This window comes from Anolis sagrei, chromosome 4 (assembly GCF_037176765.1).
Source record: "Anolis sagrei isolate rAnoSag1 chromosome 4, rAnoSag1.mat, whole genome shotgun sequence".
In the NCBI taxonomy this organism is placed as follows: domain Eukaryota; kingdom Metazoa; phylum Chordata; class Lepidosauria; order Squamata; family Dactyloidae; genus Anolis; species Anolis sagrei.
The window spans coordinates 163,911,534-163,933,162 of NC_090024.1; the positions used below are offsets into that span (position 1 = coordinate 163,911,534).

The window sequence follows — 21,629 nt, forward strand, 5'->3', positions numbered from 1 at the left end:
TTAACTGGAGAACCAAAGATCTGGAACTATTGTTCTAGAGCAGTGGTACCCAGATGTTTTCTCCTTCAATTCCCAGAAACCCTAACAGCTGTTAAACTGGCTGGGATTTCTGGGAGTTGTAGGCCAAAACCCCTGGGGACCCACAGGTTGAAAACCACTTTTCTAGAGCAATGATTCCTAACCTTTGGCCCTCCATGTGTTTTGTACTACAGCTCCTAGATTTTCTGACAGTTGCCCAAATTGGCTGGGACTTCTGGGAGTTGAAGTCCCAGTTATCTGGAGGACCAAAGATTCAGAACCATTGTCCTAGTCTAAAGAGTGATAAGTTATTCATAAAGGATGGCTGTGAAAACATGCTGATGCTATCTGTAACTGAATAAGGAGAGAAAAATGCTCTGGGACCCATGGTGGCCTCAGTACTTCAGATTCATTCTTAAAAGTAACTTTCTAAGCTCTTTGGCAACTTCTATTGACTGTCATATGTTGCACTGACATGAAATAGAGGAAATAGATTTACTTGGTTTGTTTTGATATAAAAGTAAGTTTGCAATTATTAATAATGTTTAATAACAACACAAAAATGTTTAATAACAACACAAAAATGTATTTGTTTTGTTTTGGATTTTATTTATTTGTTTTTATTCAGTTGAAATCTGATTTCTGTAGTAAAGTCTAGCTGTAAATGTGAATAAGCTACAGCTTACAATATGCAGACAGATTTTCTAACTAGTTCTTGGAAATGCCCAGATAGTTGACAAGACTGCTTCTTTTTCTTATTGTTTGCAGAATTGTGGAATTAAAAGAAACTGTCTGTGATATCAATTTTAGCTTCAATAAGCTCCTTTCTGTTTCTCTGGAGCTCTGTATGCTTTACAGATTGACTCATTTGGATATCCGGTAGGTGATACAAAATATCTTTGAATTTTAATTTGCTTTGAAGATTTTTCCCTGATGAATATAGTAATAGATGAAATGTTAACCAATGCAGAATCAAGGATATAACAACTTTCTCCAACATGTTAGGGAGGGAAATGGAAAGCTGTAGTTCAGTGGTTCCTAACCTGTGGTCTGTGGACCACCAGTGGTCTGCAAGAACTAAAACATGGTCTGTGGCCCCAACAGTTACTACACTTGCAACGAGAGCAACTGGTCTTGCAAAACCCTCTTATAGTGGCAAGGCTTATTAGATATGGTTTTCTGTGGGCGAGCAGATGGTGACTACTGGATGGCATATGTTCTGTATCAGAAACTGGAGCTGATGTGGTCTATCTAATGCAATTTTCTGAATCAGCAGCCCAAATAACCAAACCGAACCTAAAGTTGACCAAAAACTGATTCATTATCCTTTTGATACTAATGTTGGAGAGTGGGCACTGGTCAAAAAAAGGTTGGGAACCACTTCTGTAGTTCAGTGTATCTGGAGGGCTTCAAGTTGGGGACAGTTGAAAATTGGGAACACCTCACCCCCCTTTTTAGAACTCTGGTTTTAATCTGCAACAACCATTAGTGTAACAGAACTAGACTTGCAAAGTCAAAGCACAGGAATATTTTGATGATTAGGGATGCACATACCCCTTGCTGTTGCTCTCAGGCTTCCTACATGTTTGCGGTAGGACTGACTGCACATATGGACTGTAGAGATATGGTTATTATAAAGTGTTATTTATACTGTGTTTAAACTGTATTTATGTATTACATTCGTTGCCAGGGCCTAGCTGAGAGAGATAGGTTGCCATGGTGACAAGGCCGAAGAGGAGGTGGGCGGAGCTTAAGGAGAAAAAGGTTTGAAAGTGGCAGTTAAGCTTCAGTCAGGAGGAAGAGACCCTGAGAAGAGGACAGAGTCAGATAGGACTCTGGGGAAATAGCAGAGTCAGGAAAGGACTCTGGGAAAAGTAGTTTAGTCAGGAGGATGAGACCCTGAGAAGAGGGCAGAGTCAGCTAGGGCTCTGTTGTGTGAAGTAATATAGATTTAGTTAGTTCTTAGCATTTGTGAATATTTCTTCAGCAAGGTAGCTGAAGGGAAACCTCGTTAGATTGCTTGAGTAAAAAGAATCTAACAGAGAGGGTTTTAGGATCGCCAGTAGTGGAAGACTGGGGATCAGTGGTTTGTTCCGGTATAGGACAAACAGTGTGAATATTCACAATAAGGAACACTGAAATAATAATAAAGCACTTCACTGTAGAAGGAGTTTATAAGAATTGTAACATCTAAAGCCTGAATGTATCACAGCCAAGCCATATTGTAACCAACAAGCATGTGCCAAGTTCAACATCTCAATATTGAAACAATTACGCTTTGTTAACAATAAACTTGTTCTCTTTGTTATTTTAAACCTGCCTCCTCCATTGATTTTATGTTCGGTGCATTCCACTCTACCAAAGTTACCTCACAACGCAAATAGGAGTAAATAGAGACTTTAAGACCAGCTTCTTAACATTTTATTGGTGGCAGTTTAATTTAATGGCAGTCTAGGGACTTCCTTACATTTTTGGTGATCCCATTTGGTGGGATAAAGACTTCTTCACACTTCATTTGGAGACAAGCGGTGGCATTAACGCTTCCTCACATAATTTATTTGGTGGCAGACGACGGGATTCGTGTAACAACTGATCGAGTGCCTTAAATTTAATTTAGGAATAAGTTGTGAGGTAAAAGTTGTTGACAACATGGCTACCAGGCGGCAGAGAAAGCTGGCTGAGGAAAGAGAGGGAGACCAAGAAGAAAGTTCGAGCTCTGAGGCAGAGACAGAGCTAGTGCCTATGTCAGAAATGGCTCTTAAGTACAAACTAGAGATGAAACGATTGGAGATGGAGGAAAAACAGAGAGAGAGAGAATTGGAGATGGAGAGAGAGGCAAAACAAAGAGAATTTGAGGAAAGACAAAGAGTGAGAGAATTTGAACGGGAGTTGGAATTGAAGAGAATGGAGTTTGAGCTAGAGAAACAAAGATTGGCTTTGTCTCAAACATCCAATGATGTTCAGGAAGGGAGATCTGGAGGGGATACCCCAGATTTGATGAAGAAATTCCCAAAATATACCAAGGACGATTGTCCAGAGAAATTCCTAATATCTTTTGAGAGATGTTGTCGAGATTTTGGAGTGGCTAAGGAAAAATGGATGACATACCTTAGGCCACAGATAAGTGGGAAACTTCTGCAGATTTATGGACAGTTGCCTGAGGAATCTTATGGAGACTATGATCTGTTTAAGAAACAGATTCAACAAGAGTTTAGATTGACTCCGGAATATTATAGATTTAAGTTCAGATCCTTAAAGAAAGATAAAACTCAAAGTTTTGCTCAGGTGGCCTCAAGATTATCTCAACTGTTCGATAGTTGGATAAAGACGTCTGAGGTGGAAGATTATCAACAGCTGAGGGAACTTTTAAAGCTGGAACAGTTTTTTCAGTTAGTGCCTTATGATATTCGCTGGGTGATTCAAGATCGCAAGCCATCCACTATTGTAGAGGCAGCGGTTATGGCAGATCAAATAACAACCTTGAAAGAAGGATTCAAAAGGGAAGATCTGCCAAATGACAAAAGAACAAACAGGCAGCCATTTTATTCACAACAAAAGCGCCCACAGCAAGAAAAGGGTGCTGACTTAGAAAACACCATCTATAGGAGGGAGTGTAACAAGACAAACTGCTCCTGAGGTAAAAAGACGATGCTTTCAATGTGGAGAATGGAACCATTTAAAATATCAATGTCCCTTGTTAAGGAAAGAGAAAACAACCCTCTTTGTGAATAAAATGAAAGAAACACCAAAGGCAGAACCGGATACTGTTGCAAAGGAGAGTTCAGGCTCAGAGCCTCAAGAGAAACAATGTTTGTTCATCCTGTCAGGCAGCCCATCTAAGGATTACTTAGAAACCATTTCTATTGATGACAAAGACAGGAAAGGACTCAGAGATACAGGTTCCGAAGTGTGCATAGTGCACCTCGAAATAATACCTCAGAAGTTTCAGCAGCCAACCTCTGAAATAAGATTAAAAGGCTTAGGTCCTGCGATACCAACAGCAGTAGTAACTTTGCCAATAGAATATGAAGGATGGAAGGGTATGTGGGATTTTGCAGTCAGTCCTGACATACCATACCAATGTTTAATTGGAAATGATTTGGCTGAGAAGATTGAGAGCTGGAGGATGGCGTGTGAGGAGAAAGAATGTAACAATGAACAAAAAGCCATGTGTTTTGCCATACAACAAGATGGGGACGAGAGTCCAGAAACCAGCGCTACAGTGGCTGAGCTTGTTAAGAGGATGGGAGGAGTTGAAGAGATTCGGCAGGAACAAGGAGCCGATGTTTCTCTTAAACCTCTATTCACTTTAGCTCAAAACCCCACAGTATCGGCAGAAGAACAGCCCTCCGAGTTTATGTTAAAGAATGGTGTTTTATATAGAGAAACCAGAAGTGTGAACTCTACAGAAGGATCAGTAACATGTAGTCAGATTGTAGTGCCTCAAAGTTTTAGAGAACAGCTGATGAGGGTGGCACACGAAAACCCTCAAGGTGGACATTTGGGTGTGAGGAAAACCACGAAGAGAATTACTAAGAACTTTTATTGGCCTGGCATGTTCCAGAGGATCAAAGAGTTTTGCCAGTCTTGTGACATCTGCCAGAGATTGAGTACTGGAAGGGATAAAGTTAAAGCTCCTATGATCCCTATGCCAATAATTGGAGAACCGTTTTACAGAGTAGGCATTGACATAGTGGGGCCTCTTTGTAAACCAAGCAGACGTGGTTACCGATACGTATTAACCATGATTGACTACGCCACAAGATATCCAGAGGCTGTGGCTCTGACTAACATCGAAACAACAATTGCAAATGCCCTGTTATCCATTTGGGGAAGAACTGGATATCCTAGAGAATTGGTTTCAGATTTGGGAACCCAATTCACTTCCAGGCTTATGTCGAAATTGCTTGAGTTATGTGGTATTAGACACCTGACTTCAACAGCTTATCATCCACAGACAAATGGACTAGTTGAAAATATGAACAAGACTTTAGTCAAAATGATAAAGTCTTACAGTCAAGAGAAGCCATATGACTGGGACGTCAAATTGCAACAACTATTATTCGCCTACAGGACCGTCCCTCATGACAGTACTGGCTACAGTCCATTTGAATTACTATATGGAAGGAAAGCTCGTGGTCCATTGGATCTGATAAGAGAATATTGGGAAGAAAGTCCGGCGACAGATCCAGTTCCGGTGTCGGAATATTTAAAAGATCTTCAAGCAACAATGCAGCTAGCTAGAGACATTGCTCAAGAACATTTACTTGCGGCTCAGCAGAGACAAAAAGACTATTATGACTCTACTGCTAAACCAAAGATCTTCAACATCGGAGATGAAGTTTTATTTTTATCTCCCAACAAAACCAACAAACTTCAATTGGATTGGTCTGGACCCTGGAAGATCATCAGAAAGCTCAACCACATAAACTATGATATTTTTGATGAACATTCCAATGTGGAAAGAAGAGTTCATGTAAATATGTTAAAGCCTTATGTTAAAAGGTCTGCGAATGTATGTTTTGTTGTTTCAGAAGAGGAATCCGGTCCCTTTTCTTTTTGGGAGGGTGATCGTGAACAGTGCAAAAATTTAGATCGGGTAGATATGAATATAGAATTGTCCCAACCACAGAGAAGAGAGGTTGTGGAAGTTTTAAGTAAAAATTGGCATTCTGATAAATGTAGTATGTCAACAGATGAAAATGGTTAGATAATGTGAAAGGTACGAATATCAAATTGTTAAGATAGAGTTTGTGTTTACAGGATTTTATATTCGAAATTAAACATGTTTCAGGTAAACGAAATTTAGTTGCGGACGCCTTATCTAGGATTCCATAGGTTAAAGGTTTGTATGTATGTGTAATTGAAATGTATTTAATCATAATATGTTTCCCTTTCAGAATTGGTGTATATGTATTTATTGTTGAATAATATGTGGAATTATTTTTGCCATTCTGGGATCGAGAATGGTACAAAAATAATTTTTCTGGGGGGGAAGGTGTAGAGATATGGTTATTATAAAGTGTTATTTATACTGTGTTTAAACTGTATTTATGTATTACATTCGTTGCCAGGGCCTAGCTGAGAGAGATAGGTTGCCATGGTGACAAGGCCGAAGAGGAGGTGGGCGGAGCTTAAGGAGAAAAAGGTTTGAAAGTGGCAGTTAAGCTTCAGTCAGGAGGAAGAGACCCTGAGAAGAGGACAGAGTCAGATAGGACTCTGGGGAAATAGCAGAGTCAGGAAAGGACTCTGGGAAAAGTAGTTTAGTCAGGAGGATGAGACCCTGAGAAGAGGGCAGAGTCAGCTAGGGCTCTGTTGTGTGAAGTAATATAGATTTAGTTAGTTCTTAGCATTTGTGAATATTTCTTCAGCAAGGTAGCTGAAGGGAAACCTCATTAGATTGCTTGAGTAAAAAGAATCTAACAGAGAGGGTTTTAGGATCGCCAGTAGTGGAAGACTGGGGATCAGTGGTTTGTTCCGGTATAGGACAAACAGTGTGAATATTCACAATAAGGAACACTGAAATAATAATAAAGCACTTCACTGTAGAAGGAGTTTATAAGAATTGTAACATCTAAAGCCTGAATGTATCACAGCCAAGCCATATTGTAACCAACAAGCATGTGCCAAGTTCAACATCTCAATATTGAAACAATTACGCTTTGTTAACAATAAACTTGTTCTCTTTGTTATTTTAAACCTGCCTCCTCCATTGATTTTATGTTCGGTGCATTCCACTCTACCAAAGTTACCTCACAACGCAAATAGGAGTAAATAGAGACTTTAAGACCAGCTTCTTTACATTTTATTGGTGGCAGTTTAATTTAATGGCAGTCTAGGGACTTCCTTACATTTTTGGTGATCCCATTTGGTGGGATAAAGACTTCTTCACACTTCATTTGGAGACAAGCGGTGGCATTAACGCTTCCTCACATGGACATTTATGTGTCATTTGGTATTTTACTATATAAATGCATTTTATTGCAAACATGAGTATCAAGTCTAAAGACTGAAAGAGATAGCAAAAAAAAATACACGTTTACTGAAGGCACATAAACTTTGGTCCCATTTTTATCTTTTGTAAAAAACCCTGAAATTAAAATTTTAGACATTTTTGATTTTTTCAAATAATTTCTAATTGTGAAGAAGTGTTATAAACAACAAGACACTGTCATGAGCTATCTGCAAAATATTTGAGAATGGCTTGGCCTAGTACAGAAGACCAATTTTGTTAAGAATGAAAACCTCTAAAAGTGTTTTCTTGATAAAGGTCAGCTCAGTCGTTTGCATTATTGGACCTTCTTTAGGTGTAAAAAAGCCTAGGTGTATGTGGTTATTAATTTCACTTCAGAATGCCCAGCTAGAGTGGTAAACTTTACTATAATATTGCACTAAATGTGACACCGTCTGAGGTTAACTTGATAGGAGAAGAACATGATCGAGAGAAATCTAGCCAGGAATGAGATTTGAGGGCTAATATTAGCTAAATCCATGGTCAAAATTTGTACAATAAGGCACCAATTCATCCCACAGCATTCATTATGACCACATTCTCTCCATGGAAGCCTGATTAAATCTCTGGTCTTTATTTCCTCGTATTTGTTAGTTTTCAATGGATAATTTGCAGAAACTGATCAAACCCCCAAATCAACCACTTTCTTAGTGTTTTGAACTGAAAGTCTCAGAACATAGGAGAAACAACCCTTAGTGTATTTTGACCCAAACCCATGGTAGCTTGAAGTAACTCCTGAATATGGGAATTCCACATGCACTCATCCAGATTCATCCATCAATAGTGGTGTAATTTTTATATGGACTTAATACTGGTGTAGGTTTATCCATATAGGTTAGGGAAAGGAATTTTCAGAACAAATTAGAATAGGGATCATTTTTTCCCCTTGCATTGAGAGTTTATATATTGCAAAGCAGTTCCATTAAAATAATGACATCTAATTAAAATAATCAAGATCTTTTCTTTCTCACAATTTAGAAACAATTTTTTGACATCTCTGCCTGATGAAATGGAAGCATTGGGAAAACTACAAACAATAAATCTGGCTTTTAACCGGTAAGATCATACCAGGGTTATTATCCTGTAATAGTTATTAAATAGCTGGCATGTTTTGTGTTTTTATTGGAGATACTGCCCCAGATTTGTGCATTCACAAGTTTACCCCAGCAGTGTATTCGTATGAACAGTAGAATATAGAGGGAAAGGAGCGTCCTGGAATGCTGCGTGTGAATAGGTTCCATCTAGGAAATGGAAATCTTTGCTCAGGAGTTGTTGAAGTATTGTGCCCTTTTCTTTTACCATTATAGCACATATGCAAGAAAATTACTCCAGGTGGAAAGATAAAATTTAAATAATATTTAAAAACTCCTCTCTCCTTATTTTATGAGATGGGGGAGTGGGGAGGGAAGAATTAGATGTATATGCCAGGAAAACGTTTTTATGAGAACTAGTTTTTGGTTTGGAACCAGAATTGGTTTAGCCCATAAGAATGCTTTTTAAGTTCTGCAACTTAAAATGGACAACATTCTTTGATACCCACACTCCCCCACTGAGATTCATGATGTTGTCACATTGATATTCTAGAGCAGTGCTTCCCAAAGTGGGTGATATTGCCCCCCCTCCCCAGGAATGCTTGAATGATTCAGTAAATAAAAATAAGGACCAGTGCAGTGAAAATATAAAGAGAAGAGCATGTTGAAAAACAGTTCATATATGTTTCATAAAATTAAAATTGCAGTGATGATTTTATTTTCCAAAGGAATATACAGAATGGAAATTATAACCAATCAGTGGTCAAGTCCACTTAACAAGAAAGGGTTTTTTTTTCATGTCAGGAGTGACTTGAGAAACTGTAAATCACTTCTAGTGTGAGAAAATTAGCTGTCTGTAAGGACATTGCCCAGGGACGCCTGAATGTTTGAAGTTTTACCATATTTGTGGGAGGTCTTCTCATGTCCCCGCATGGGGAGCTGAAGGCTGTTGGTCAGCAGTCCTGTCAGCACACCAGAAGTGCTATAATTTCCAGCTTCAAGGTGTCTTGTTTACAACATCTTTCTTTACTGTGTTGTAGAGTGTAAGATGAAAGATACATAAAATAATGCAAATTTGTCACTACATCTTTCTGTTGGTTTGCTTAAAGAAAGTAGATTCCAAGGGGTGTTCAATGTTTGTTTTTTTTCTGAAAAGGGAGCAGTAGGCCAAATAAGTTTGAGAACCCCTGTTCTGGAGGATCTACCACATTTTTATAGAAGATGAGGGACATACTGAATTGGGTCCTTCTCCATTCCACCTGCAAAAACGCTTTCCTGGATCAGAAATCTTCCAAAAGGATAAGAAGTCTTTTCATTCATAGAAAGCAAGGTCTCAGTTGAAGCCAATGTTTTTTTTAAAAAAATTCTGATGTGCTACCATCCTATGAGTGTTCGTACTGCGTCGAAAACACCTACTGTTGCCATGATAAGTTTGCCTTAAGTCTGAAATGACTTAAAGGTACAGAACAACAAATTAGTACCACTGCTGCTCAGTAGTAGCCCTGTATCTCTTTCTATAGTGCTGTTTACTTATAATATACTAAAGAATTGTTTGTGGCCTTTCTTTTATAGATTTAAAGTATTTCCGGACATCCTTTACCGCATCCCAACCCTTGAAGCAATCCTCCTTGGCAATAATCAGGTTGGATCCTTGGATCCTCTACAAATCAAGAAGTTGGACAAGCTTAGTACCCTAGATCTTCAAAACAATGATATCTTGCATGTACCACCTGAACTTGGAAACTGCACCAGCCTTAGGTGAATTGAACGTTATGAGCATGGGGAGCATCCAGTCTTTTTGTATCTGATGAACTAAATACACTAGATTGGAGTTTTGAAGCTATGTACCCTGACAGAGGCTGTGAACTTTGAAAATGAATGATAAGAAGCCAAGGTGATAATTTGGATTCACAGAAGGCTTTTAAAATCCAGATGGTATTATTCCATAGTTCCTTTCTTGTTTAGAGACCACAAGCCACTCCTAATTTCTTCCCATATTCCAACAGAAAATCTAGGGTGGACTACCTGCATTTAATCTCAGGATAGTGGTGTCAAATGTATGGCCCTCCCAGTGTTTTGGACTTCAGTTCCCAGAATTCTTGCCCATTGGACAAGCTGGCTAGGGCTTCCGGGAGTCAGAGGCCCAAACACCTGGAGGGCTACACGTTTGAAACCACTGGACAAGGACAATACAACAAACCTGGCCTCCCACAGACATTACAGCATGTTCCTTCATGTTCTCCTATGGGCATGGTTATAGTTCAACAACTTAATGTATCAGCATACAACCTTCTCACTGTGGAGTGAACAAACAAAAGGTATTATTGAAAAACAACTTCAAACAGTTCCCCCCATTTTTAGGCCTTACTGTGTTAGGGGGAGTACAGGAGAGCAAAGAAAAGAAAAGTACTGCTTTAAGTGATGGTGGTACAAGTTATTCCAGATATAGGTGTGTGTGTGTGTGTGTATTTAAAACTCAGTAAACTGCCAAAGTTCTAGTGAAGTTTTATATAGTTAGGGAGAATTGAATGAGATGAATCAATCCCATTCCTATCATGGAAGGATCAGGAGCAAGTTAAAAGACCTTCAAGATGCTCCCTCTACCATGGTCAAACCCTGCAACAAATGTTTTAAATCTGAATTTAAGCACATTTCAAATTGTGTGTTAGGATAATTGGGAGGTATTCATACTACAAGAGGAGACAGGTTGAGAGAATGTATTTCCACGGCCTGTCGTGTTTCTGCATGAGTTCTTATGTGATTGAAAGAGGGGCACATATAATCAAAGGTGACAAATATAAATGACAGGTACAATTGATTAAAATTACTGGTCTCCATCAGTGGCTTTTCTGCCTAAAAAACAGGAATTAAATATTAATTGTTGCTTTAATGCAAGTGGGTTGTATGTACACATATCAAGGGATGCCTTACTAGAAACAATAATCCTCCTTGGTTTCTCATCCTTTTTTCAGGACACTTTTGCTAGAAGGAAATCCTTTCCGTACTCCCCGAGTAACCATTCTTGCCAAGGGAACAGATGCTGTGCTCGAATACTTAAGAAGCAGGATTCCTACTTGATCCATTATCCATTTGAATCCAAATGTATGCAAGCTCTTCTTCTCTGGGACTGAAGTTCTTCTGTCTGAGAATTGTGTATTTGAATTATGAAGTGTACATGATGGAATTTCTGCTAAGAGCTAGATCAAGAAGAATGTTAACTTATATGCCTAAATACACATTTGGGTGGCACGCATTAATGTGCATGCATCTGTGAATTTGGGCACATCTAATATACTGGTTTGAGGTTTTAAGCTTTTCCCCTCTTAGTTGTTCAACATTCCCCTCTGAGTTGTTCAACATTCCCTTTTCATTTTGTCCAATTTTAAAGAACATCAAAAAGGGATTTGCTGAAAAATCAAAATGAATGTACTGATCTAAACATAACATTTTTGTCTCAAGGACTGGTTACTGAAGAAATACATTGAAAGCTGCATTCATATTGTTGTATTGGAATGTATTTAACACACATTTGAAAAATCAAATTCAAGATGCACAGCAGAATAGTCTAGATATTTAATTGGGAGGCTTGGTATGCCTTATAGTTGACACACAAATGCCAGAAATGTTTTATCTATTCGGAATATTGTCAGTGCCAGAAAAAAAAGAAACTAAAACAAAGCCAGTTTACATAAGGGAGTCCTAGTAACTAGAAATGAACATTTAATGGAAGCCCACACTCTTTTTGACATTGTTATTATTTTTAGTGTGTTATAGGCATTTTCACAAAATGGCTGCCCACAATGGAAATGGATAATCACAAAACACTCATTTCAAAATCTGGTGAAGCTAAAATATATGTTTACAAAACTGAGAATAAAACAAAGTTACAGGCTTGAGTTCTAAAACTGAAATCCATCCCTTTAGAAACGTCTTGGACCTTCTTGTTTTCTTTCTCTCACCTGAACAGGATACAGGTCTGCACAATCCTATGGCTGGTGGTCTTTTCCTTTGCCACCTTCCTTTTTCAAGGTTCCCTTTTAGAGTGAGCTTATTGACAAGATTACTAGTTTTGGTCTTTTGCGAGCCAACCAATGAGCTTTAAAAGTAAAGTGTAAAAATACTTACAATAAGATGGCAGGCAGCTGTCACAGTGGAGCCAATTAATATAACATTCTAAAAAAACTGTAATTTTTAAAATTTGAAGTAGGAAGAGAGCCATGTGATTGGTACTAATAGGTCACAATAGCTGCCACATTAGAGAAGGCCTTCCTCTTATATGAGGTACAACTCGACATGTTAATGTGCATTCATTTCCTTGCTAAGTACGTGGATCTGGCAGTTGGTAAAGGGAATCCACATAACTGCAATCTGTTCCATAGGAAAGAGTCCCAGTTCTTTAACTGGAAATCTTGTTTTAGGGTGTTGTCCTGCTAAGCTTGCTTTCATGCCATTTCATGGCCTTAGAATTGTATCTTCAGTTGTAATTACTGTATACATACAATTTCTGTTAGGCAGTGGCCTTTACTGGTTAGCTAACAGTGTTTGGGACCTATTTTAAAATCTAGTGTATTGTCAGAATCTTCAGTGCACTGTGCTGGTGAAAGCATCAGCTTCAGACAGGAAGAAATATGCTGGTGGAACAGTAAAACAAATAAAGGCAACAGATGCAGCAGCTGTTAAGGAAGTGAAGCACTGAAGAAATAGACAGGTAGAGCTGGCAGTTTGTCTGCTTTCTTTGCCATAGCTGCTCATATAGTGTGCCAACACAATCCCAGCCTATATATTAACAGACAAATGCTCCAGTTCCTTGGCTGAAAAGTACTGTAGCATTTCCTCAAGCAGCCAAAACCATTGCATGAAAATTAGAGGCAGCTATTGATCCATGGAACCTCTTCCACTATTCCAAAATAACGCAGGCATTTCTGACTTTAGCTGATTATACTCTTGAAGCATTCAATGAAATGTCTTTTGTTTTTCATGGAGGTAGGAGCCAACATGTTTTTTTAAGTTAAATAGCTGCAGACTGGCAATAGGTAATGGAAAAATAACCATTCTTGGATGCTCTGTGCTTTGAGAGTAATTGGAAATCTGTATTCCTAACGCACTCTGGGTTGCATTCCTTTAGACCACAGAATGCGCTTTCAGTAATTGGACTTAATCTGGGAAAGTGTTAGTTATGCTTAGATGCACCTCGCTGTGTTGGGAAGCAGACATGATTTTCTGTAACAGCTGCAGTCTTTGTATAAATGGCGGTCATGGCAGTAACATAGCATATCAGATGCACAACATTCCCCATGTGCTTTGCCAAATGCTTCCACTTTACAGTATAAGCAGCACCAGGTAAAGGCTCTTGCTAATTCAATGTCAGGAATGCCAAACCCAAAGGGGACAGACAGCTCTTACTATTGTATAGCTACCGCTTTGGAAAAGCAAGCAAGTGAAAGTGTCCTTTTACTGTTTTGGACATTGCAATCCTTCTTTAAAAGCATTAAAAAACATGAGAAATGAGGAGCCAAAAATAAAAACACACGACCCAATGACCACCAATTAATATCAACTTGCTTTTGGTAATATAACAAAACTGCAATCTTCATGTCTTAGAATTACTTTTTTTTTAAAAGACAGAATACTTACAATAAGGTGACTTTATTTATACAATAGACTTTTTAATATATTATTCAAAACACTTCTTTTAAATACTGAAAAAGGTTGAGTACATCAAAGCCGAAAATGGCTCTGCTATACGCTGCACAGCATTGTTTGAGTCCCTGTATTCTTTTTATGTACAGAAAGCATCTGCAAAATGCATTCTAGACACAATATGCACCTTACCAGTTAGTGTCAATACACAAAGTAAAATGGGAAGGATACCACTTGCATGTGCAAATTAAAGATAATTGATTCCACTGAATCAATTGCTTTAAAATAGATCTTTAAAGTACCTTTTTGCACGTAAAATGAAGCAGCTTTCAAGTTCAGTAAATCTGTATACTGCAAAAAAACATTGAAATACATTCACAATCTATGTTCATAAAGTAGTAAATGATTCTTCATTCAGCCTTATTTACAATGATACTGTAATTGAACTGAAAAGTACAGTTTTGTCATATAGCAATCTTTGTAACACATACAAAAATGACGGTTCTGTATATAATTTAAGCTCAAAATCACAATCGTTTCAAAATATTAATTACAATACAGCTATCTCTATAATTGAACATGTGTTTTATAAAATGGTAAAATTTGTAATAAAGTAAATTGTTGGTTTGACTGAATTACAGTACTCACAAGTAGAAAATGTAACTAATATTTCTTTTTCTCTTGCCCAGTGTTACGCCACCTAAGCTAGCAAAGAGGCAAGAAAGGCCCCAATGTATAAAAATTCAGCCTCTTGTGCCGAACTGCTGTGGCTTGTTGATGTTCAGAATAAAAGCTTTTCCAAGGGGGGCATAAATACTACTATAAATGGAGTGAAATGCTGTGTATTCATGTAACTCTTTTATATGCAATGCACATCTGAAAGATTCCTAAAGGCTGCGAAGGAGGACTCATTTTTAAAAGTGAATTAAAAGTCTTTTTTATAAAGAGAGTTAGAAATCAGATTATCAAAAATCCATGCACTGAGGAAAATATGTGTTGCCTCTGGGTGTCACTGTTACACTGTGCAGGTGTGACTTCCAGCATTGTCAAGCATTGCAAAGCTCTTTTTAAAATTCCACCTTCAGTGCATTGATATCCAAGCCAAAGAACTGGTCTGAAAGTTGCTTTTGTACCTGTCTGCTATTTGGAACACAAGGCAAAAATGAAAGCTATGACTGAAGAGAAAAAAATGAAATCAAAATACTTGATGGCAATTCCTTAAAAAAGGAAAGTGCCCTATAAATATATAAATATTTCTTTTTTATTAGAGATATACAAATGCTGTAAACATGAAACTCTTGAGTTATCTTGTTAGCTGATCATTTGAATAGTAATCCTTTCTGAACCTTAGCAAAGGAATGGGCATACAATTCAGTCTGCCCTCCACATTCACTGGGGTTAGGGGCACAGGTCCCCTGGGAAAATGAAAAAAAAAGTGAATTTAAAATGGCTATACTGGATGTGGTCACAACCTACAGAGCTCTGGCATGGGCTGGTCCATGAGGTCAAGAAGAGTCGGAAGTGACTGAATGAATAAACAACAACAATGTTGTGCTTTGAGTGTTAGACTCATGGTTTGCGTCCCTGCTCATCTGTATCTTGAGCAAGTCAATTTTAGCCTCAGAGGAAGGCAATGGCAAACCTCCAAATAAATCTTGCCAAGAAAATCAATGAAAGGGTAACCATAAGTCAGAGTTGACAGCATATAACATCAAAGGTTAAAATCAATAGTGTTGAAGTAAGACAACTTCTACTTATTTTAAGATACAAACAGGTGCATCCATATGGCACTTACTGCCTGCTGGCTTCTAATAAGTACTTATATTAAAAATATAGGTACTTATGAAACAATCCAATGCCTGATGAATTGGGTACCCCTTTAGAGTTGTGTGTGTGTGTGTGTGTGTGTGTACAGTGTGTTTATCTCCTAACTGACTTTAGCTTGAAAGGATGCAGCTATCTGAAGTTTAGATATCTTTTGACATGATATAAATGCTGCTACAGGAAAAAAAAATCAGGGATTCAGAAAATTACAGTTCTTTAGGTCAGCTTTGTAGAATTTTTGCTTCAGGAACATCTCATGGCTGCATGCATAGATGCAAAATGAACTCCTGCTGAAACATCAGTACTGTTCAGAAGCCATGTACTAATGTCCAACGTGGGCTCGTCCCGATATGTCCCTGAACAGCTGTCATACTGACTGGGGGCAAAAATGAGAAAATGTCAGTTTGTCTTTGTCCTTTCAGTCTTAACTTGATAAATAGAGCTAAACTGTGGGTACTGCTGCTAACAGAATTGTCGTTATGGCAACAAATACAGTGTAATCCAATTCCAAAGAGAAGGTGGGCATTGGAGTGTAAGCATTTCAATGTGACTTTTGAATTCCACAGATGTATTCTTCAAATCATTGTCAAAAATAAGAGACAGGGTAGTCCTAACAAAGGGTCCTAATCAGGATATGAGTACTAGTAAGCTTGGCAATGTGGGATGGGCTGAACAAGAAATCTTGAATTCAAAGGTAATATAGATTCAATGCTTACAAGAGCTATGCCATGTGGAATGTATTTTATGACAAACAAGCACTACTTTGGAATAAAAACAATTTGGCATGGGGGGGGGGATACACTGCAAGGCTTCTAAATTGTTTGTATATACATGCTGCTTTGAGCTGTTGAGGAAGACTAGAGTATATTGAGAAACATATATATAAAATATCCCTAACATCCTTGCCCCCATGTTGAAAAGGCTGCAAAAATGGCCAGACAAACCCATTAGGTCTCTGGTCCACATATGTCGTCATTAAAAGGCTAGCCTCACTTGTGTTCGTTTCATGCATGCAGTTGCAGGAAGTGGCTAGATTTATACTGATTGTGCGTCCTTACAAATCTCCAAAGCAGACTGAAAGCAAGGCAATTTGTTTAAGAGAAGACTAAATCCCTTTAGGGGAAAGTCTGAATCTATTTCAATTCAAGCTTTGGTCTTTATTTAAACCGAATATACACCCTGTGTTGAATGTTCCTGTTATTATTTGGAGCTAAAGCATATTTTTGAACTTAATTATTCTTTTCTATTTTTACATAAAAGTCTTAAACCCAGGAGAGATGACATATAATTATATCCTGAATAATTTTATAGTTTGCATAAATCTGCTAGGGTTATTCAACGTCATGATAAAGTACCTTATCACTCTGCCTCCAGACATGTAATTGAGGTTTCTTCCGTCACAAACCAAATAAAGAAATTAAATGTATAGATGAATATAGATAAGACTGAGCATCAGATTATGGTTCTAGAGATTTGAATCCTCTTTCAGCCATGGAATAGATTTGGCTGGCCTTGGGCAGATCAGTCACTCTCAGCTCCTGGAGAAAATAAAGGTAAGCCCACTCTGAACAAATCTGGCCAAGTAAACCCTCTTGTAGTCTGGCAAGCATCAGAGGATTTTTCTGAATATTCAGGGGATGAGGGAGATGATGGGTTCCAAGATGAGGAATCTATGAGTGTTCAGAGGGAATTGCAGGCAAACAAGGCTGATGTTTTGGATTCTTCAGTTTGATTCCAAGGTAACGAGAAAATAAAAGTACCAGTTCCCTTGAGAAAAAGCCTTGGGAAGACGAGTAGTTTTCAAGGGAGAATAGATTAGACCTGAAAACGCAGGGCATGAAACTAAATATTCTCAGGTAATTCAAGATAAGACCTTGAGGTCCAGATGTGTTCGACATGATGTCATGGGTGTCTTGGAAACTAAAATGAAGTGGCTTGCTTTCAGTCTTTCAGAAGAGAGAACTTACTAAAGGAAATTGGTCTCCAGTTTTTATTCCAAGTTCTTGGTTCATGTATTGTCGAGGTTTCTGTTTCATGTTCCTATTTATGCCTATGTATTCTTGGAGAAATTACTTTGAAGAAGTTCCTGTCTTCATATTCATTGATATAGCTTTGGATTAGTGTTATGCTTTTGGATTACTGGGTTTTTTTATTTTAATCTGGCATTTTTGGATTACTGTTATTGATCATAGAATCATAGAACCAAAGAGTTGGAAGATGCCATCCAGTCCAACCCCCTGCCAAGAAGCAGGAATATTGCATTGTTAGTGAGTAAAAGTCTTCATTTACAATACTGAATGACAAGACTAACAATTGATCCCTCGCCTCTTTTGAGAATTGTATTTTATATCTTTATTGACTCATTTGTGTTTTGCCTTTTTCCTTTTTATATACTTTTTATATAAACATTATTTTGTTGGAGTACTGGAGTACTGGTGTAGGGTGAAAAGGGTGATCCAGTGCTAGAGTGCAACAAACTCCACAACAGGGTTCTGGCCATCTTTGGGGTGCTATAAGTCAAAACAATTTGAAGGTGCCCAACAAAAACAACAAAAATGTTAGTGTCCCACATTTCTTGTCCTGTTCTTCCTTAAAACTATGCACTTTCTTCCAAGGAGGAAAACTTGGCATTAATTGAGAACTAAGGCTCAGTTTGAACATATGCGTTCGAGAGCTTGAATAACAGCCAAGGATTCTAGGAACAGTAGCCAGCAAAAGTTATTTATCCAAATTCTGCTGACTTGCATTCAAGTTTGAGCTACGAATGAGGAAAAGGTACTAACAGGAGCATTGTTTCTTACTTAGGTAGGCAGGAGTGGAAGAATGCTATTAGATGCTAATATTTCTTATGTCATTTCCAATGGACTCAATGTGATCTAAAAGAGTTAAGCATATGAGTAAAAGTCTTCATTTACAATACTGAATGACAAGACTAACAATAGGTACATGCAAGAGGTACACTAACAAGGGCCCTTAATAGATTTAGATTCTCTCATAAGGCAGTGAGTTGTTCACAAGGAAATGTGTCCATGCAAAAATAATGCAAAAGGCCTGCTGAGAATTCCTAGGAAGCCTGGATAAGGAGGCCAGGAAGTGAGATTTTGTTTGCTTTCCATGCTCAGTCGCATCCTCCTTCATAACTACCATCTAATTCTTTCTCTGCCACTTATTTGTGAATCATCACATAGAACCATGTATTCTCCAAGAGACCTCAACTCCAAACACTATGCCTTGGCCTTTGTAGTCAAAACCTATGGTCTGCCCTTCTTTGTCATCTCAGGTTGATGGGAGTGATGTGACAGAAGAAATGAAATAGTTTCTGATTTATAAATATAAATAAGTAGAAGTGACCAGGAAACAAGGGTCTGGATTTTCAGAACAAGATACTGTCTCCTCAAAAAGCATCCTTATCGGTTCAGTTACATTTTCACCAGATTAGAAATGGCATTATGATTGGACTGGGAAGAGGTCAAATATATCTCTGGTGTCTGGCTCTCTGGTGGAGTTACATTAATAAAGACTTTTGAGCAATAGCAAAGCAGGTGTCTTGGATGTGTATCAGGATGGGCATTCACAGTGAGATAGCGTATCTTTATAGTTTTTTTCTTAAATAAATGTCTGGTAGAATAAACATCCAAGCAGCCCATTCTGATGCAACTTAAGATAGATTGAGGCTGTTTTCTCCATCTTGAATTCATAGTACAAATTTACCTGCATTTTATAATGCTGTAGTGATTGTGGGGGAGATATCTTTAAAGGTTTTTAGGAAACCGAGCTAAAACAAGTTTTTCCCCCGTGTCAGGAGCGACTTGAGAAACTGCAAGTCACTTCTGGTGTGACAGAATTAGCTGTCTGCAAGGACATTGCCCAGGGGTCGCCCAGATATTTTTATGTTTTTAACATCCTTGTGGGAAGTTTCTCTCATGTTCCCTGCATGGGGAGCTGGAGCTGACCGAGGGAGCTCATCTGTACTCTCCCTGGATTCAAACCAGAAACAAGTGCAAGGAGGAAACTGGAACCTTTTAAAGGCAGCTGAAAAAGTGGGACAACAGATAATTCATCAGGACAGATGGAGGTTATGTAAATAGGTGTGGGATCTAGAATGAACGAAATGAAGGGTAGTGATCTTTGCAACCATTGAAAGCACACCATTTTCACTTTCAAAGTTCAATCTAATTTATGGAATACATTATTTGAGAAGTGTTAGGTCTGTTTCTGAAACAATATCAGCAGTGGATGAAATGTTGCGTGTAGAGGCTCAACAAAGTCGCGCAAAAATATAGATTAATAAATGCCTGATTCACTTGATACACAATTAAGTCTTTTTCTGCTCAAATTGGAATATCCAGTGCTTTTCACTGATAATGAATTATTTCAGACTGAGATCCCTTTATTAAATAGCTGAACAATTGCCTTTGAAAGCATGGCATCGACACACACCAGCTTATTCGGTCACCTTTCAAAGCTGAGAGCCACTTTGCTCTTAGTCTGAAACCACAAAAAATAGTTAAATCTGGGTAGACTATAAAATGTGGAGACTCTAAATGAAATAAACACGCACAGAAAAAGACGCTTCCTATTCATACAAACACATTTACTGCTCAAGATGATTTACTGTCTGCTTCTCGTGTCTAAGTAAGTGGACTAAAGGCATCAACATAAGCACAATATCTGAGTCTTGTCTAGACTGTTTTATTTATAGATTCAGGAATTAATGGCGTTATTTATAAACAGATTCACCTTTAATGCTAACATTTTTAGCTATTTAGAAGGGAGCAGCTACAAACAAGAACTCTGATCCAAGTTGCTGTGAGTTTTCTGGGATGCATGGCCATGTTCCAGAAGCATTCTCTCCCAAGGATGTCTGCCATTGATGTGGGTGAAACATCAAGAGAGAATGCTTCTGGAACATGGCCATACAGCCTGGAAAACTCACAGCAACCCAGTTATTCTGGCCATGAAAGCTTTCAACAACACTTTGATCCAAGCGTTCATGTATGCAGCAGATCCTACGAATGAACACCACGTCTTCTGCTGTGTCCCTAACTCTAGTCCACATTCCCTCATTTTTCAAAGAGGCTGGTGCTGTTGGAGCTGAGCATATATTTGTAGTGCACTCACATACCTGATCCCATAGCATCTAAGTATGAGATAACTTTCTCTGTGTAGTAATCCTCTGTATGAAAACAACAGTTCACTAAAGTTGGCCCTCCATATCTACGGATTTCGCATCTCTGGATTCAACCATCCATAGCTTTATTTTTTTTTAAAATTGAAAAGGTAAATTTTGATTTCGACTTTTTATATATGGGATGCCATTGTACTATGCCATTGTAGAAAAAGTAATGGGACTTGAGTATCCATGGATTTTGCTATCACAGGGGATCCTAGAACCAACTCCCAGCAGACACTAAGGGCTTACTGTACAGTGTATAACTTATGAAACACCCAAACTGTTTGCTGTTTTGCTTTCATATACAACTGTCAGGGAATAAAGACTTCAATGGCTTGGACCCAGTATACCTGGAAGCAACCATGGGGTCAGGAGACACAGGTACCGCTTTGCAGTTAAACCTAGTCAAAGTTTTTAACCCCAGCCTATAATTTGCAAACTCGATTACTGCTGTAGGAAAACTCTCTTTTAAAAAGACATTTTTATCTGCTGTGCCTGTCTCTGTTATTCTGGTTTGTATTAAAATATGTTTTCTGAATAAATATGTTTTCTGAATAATAGTCTGTCCACAGAAACATGTAGCTTTTCCCCTCCCCTAATAAGAGAATCAGTCTTAAATTTTAACTCTCCTTTCTAAGGTGCATTTGCATTGGAAAAGCAAAACAAAATGATAGGGGATTTAAAGTGCAATCCAATTCAGAAGTAGAAGTCCCATTAAATGAATCTGCCAAGTACATATAAGATTGCACCCCAAATTAGTACATTTTATCTTCTTTTATTTGTCTATGTTTTTTTCCTCTAACGCATGAACCCCTGCATGCATGGAATGACTATATGGAATGGCTTCAGGGGTGTTTCACTAAGTTGGGGGGAATGTACATGGCTCAACATAGCATGGGTTCCAAAGGTATGAACAACTTTGAGGCAGTGT

General features: G+C 38.2%; 1 protein-coding gene across 1 annotated transcript in view; it reads left to right on the forward strand.

The window, feature by feature from the left end:
* The window catches only part of LRRC40 (leucine rich repeat containing 40), a 31,371-nt gene extending 17,697 nt beyond the window's left edge, over positions 1–13,674 (forward strand). The window contains exons 12-15 of the mRNA XM_060773724.2: positions 787–897; positions 8,009–8,086; positions 9,634–9,819; positions 11,034–13,674. Coding sequence (XP_060629707.2) covers positions 787–897; positions 8,009–8,086; positions 9,634–9,819; positions 11,034–11,139 — 481 coding nt within the window. The 3' untranslated portion in view covers positions 11,140–13,674. The remainder of the gene's footprint in view (positions 1–786; positions 898–8,008; positions 8,087–9,633; positions 9,820–11,033) is intronic.
* The last annotated feature ends 7,955 nt before the right edge of the window (positions 13,675–21,629 follow it).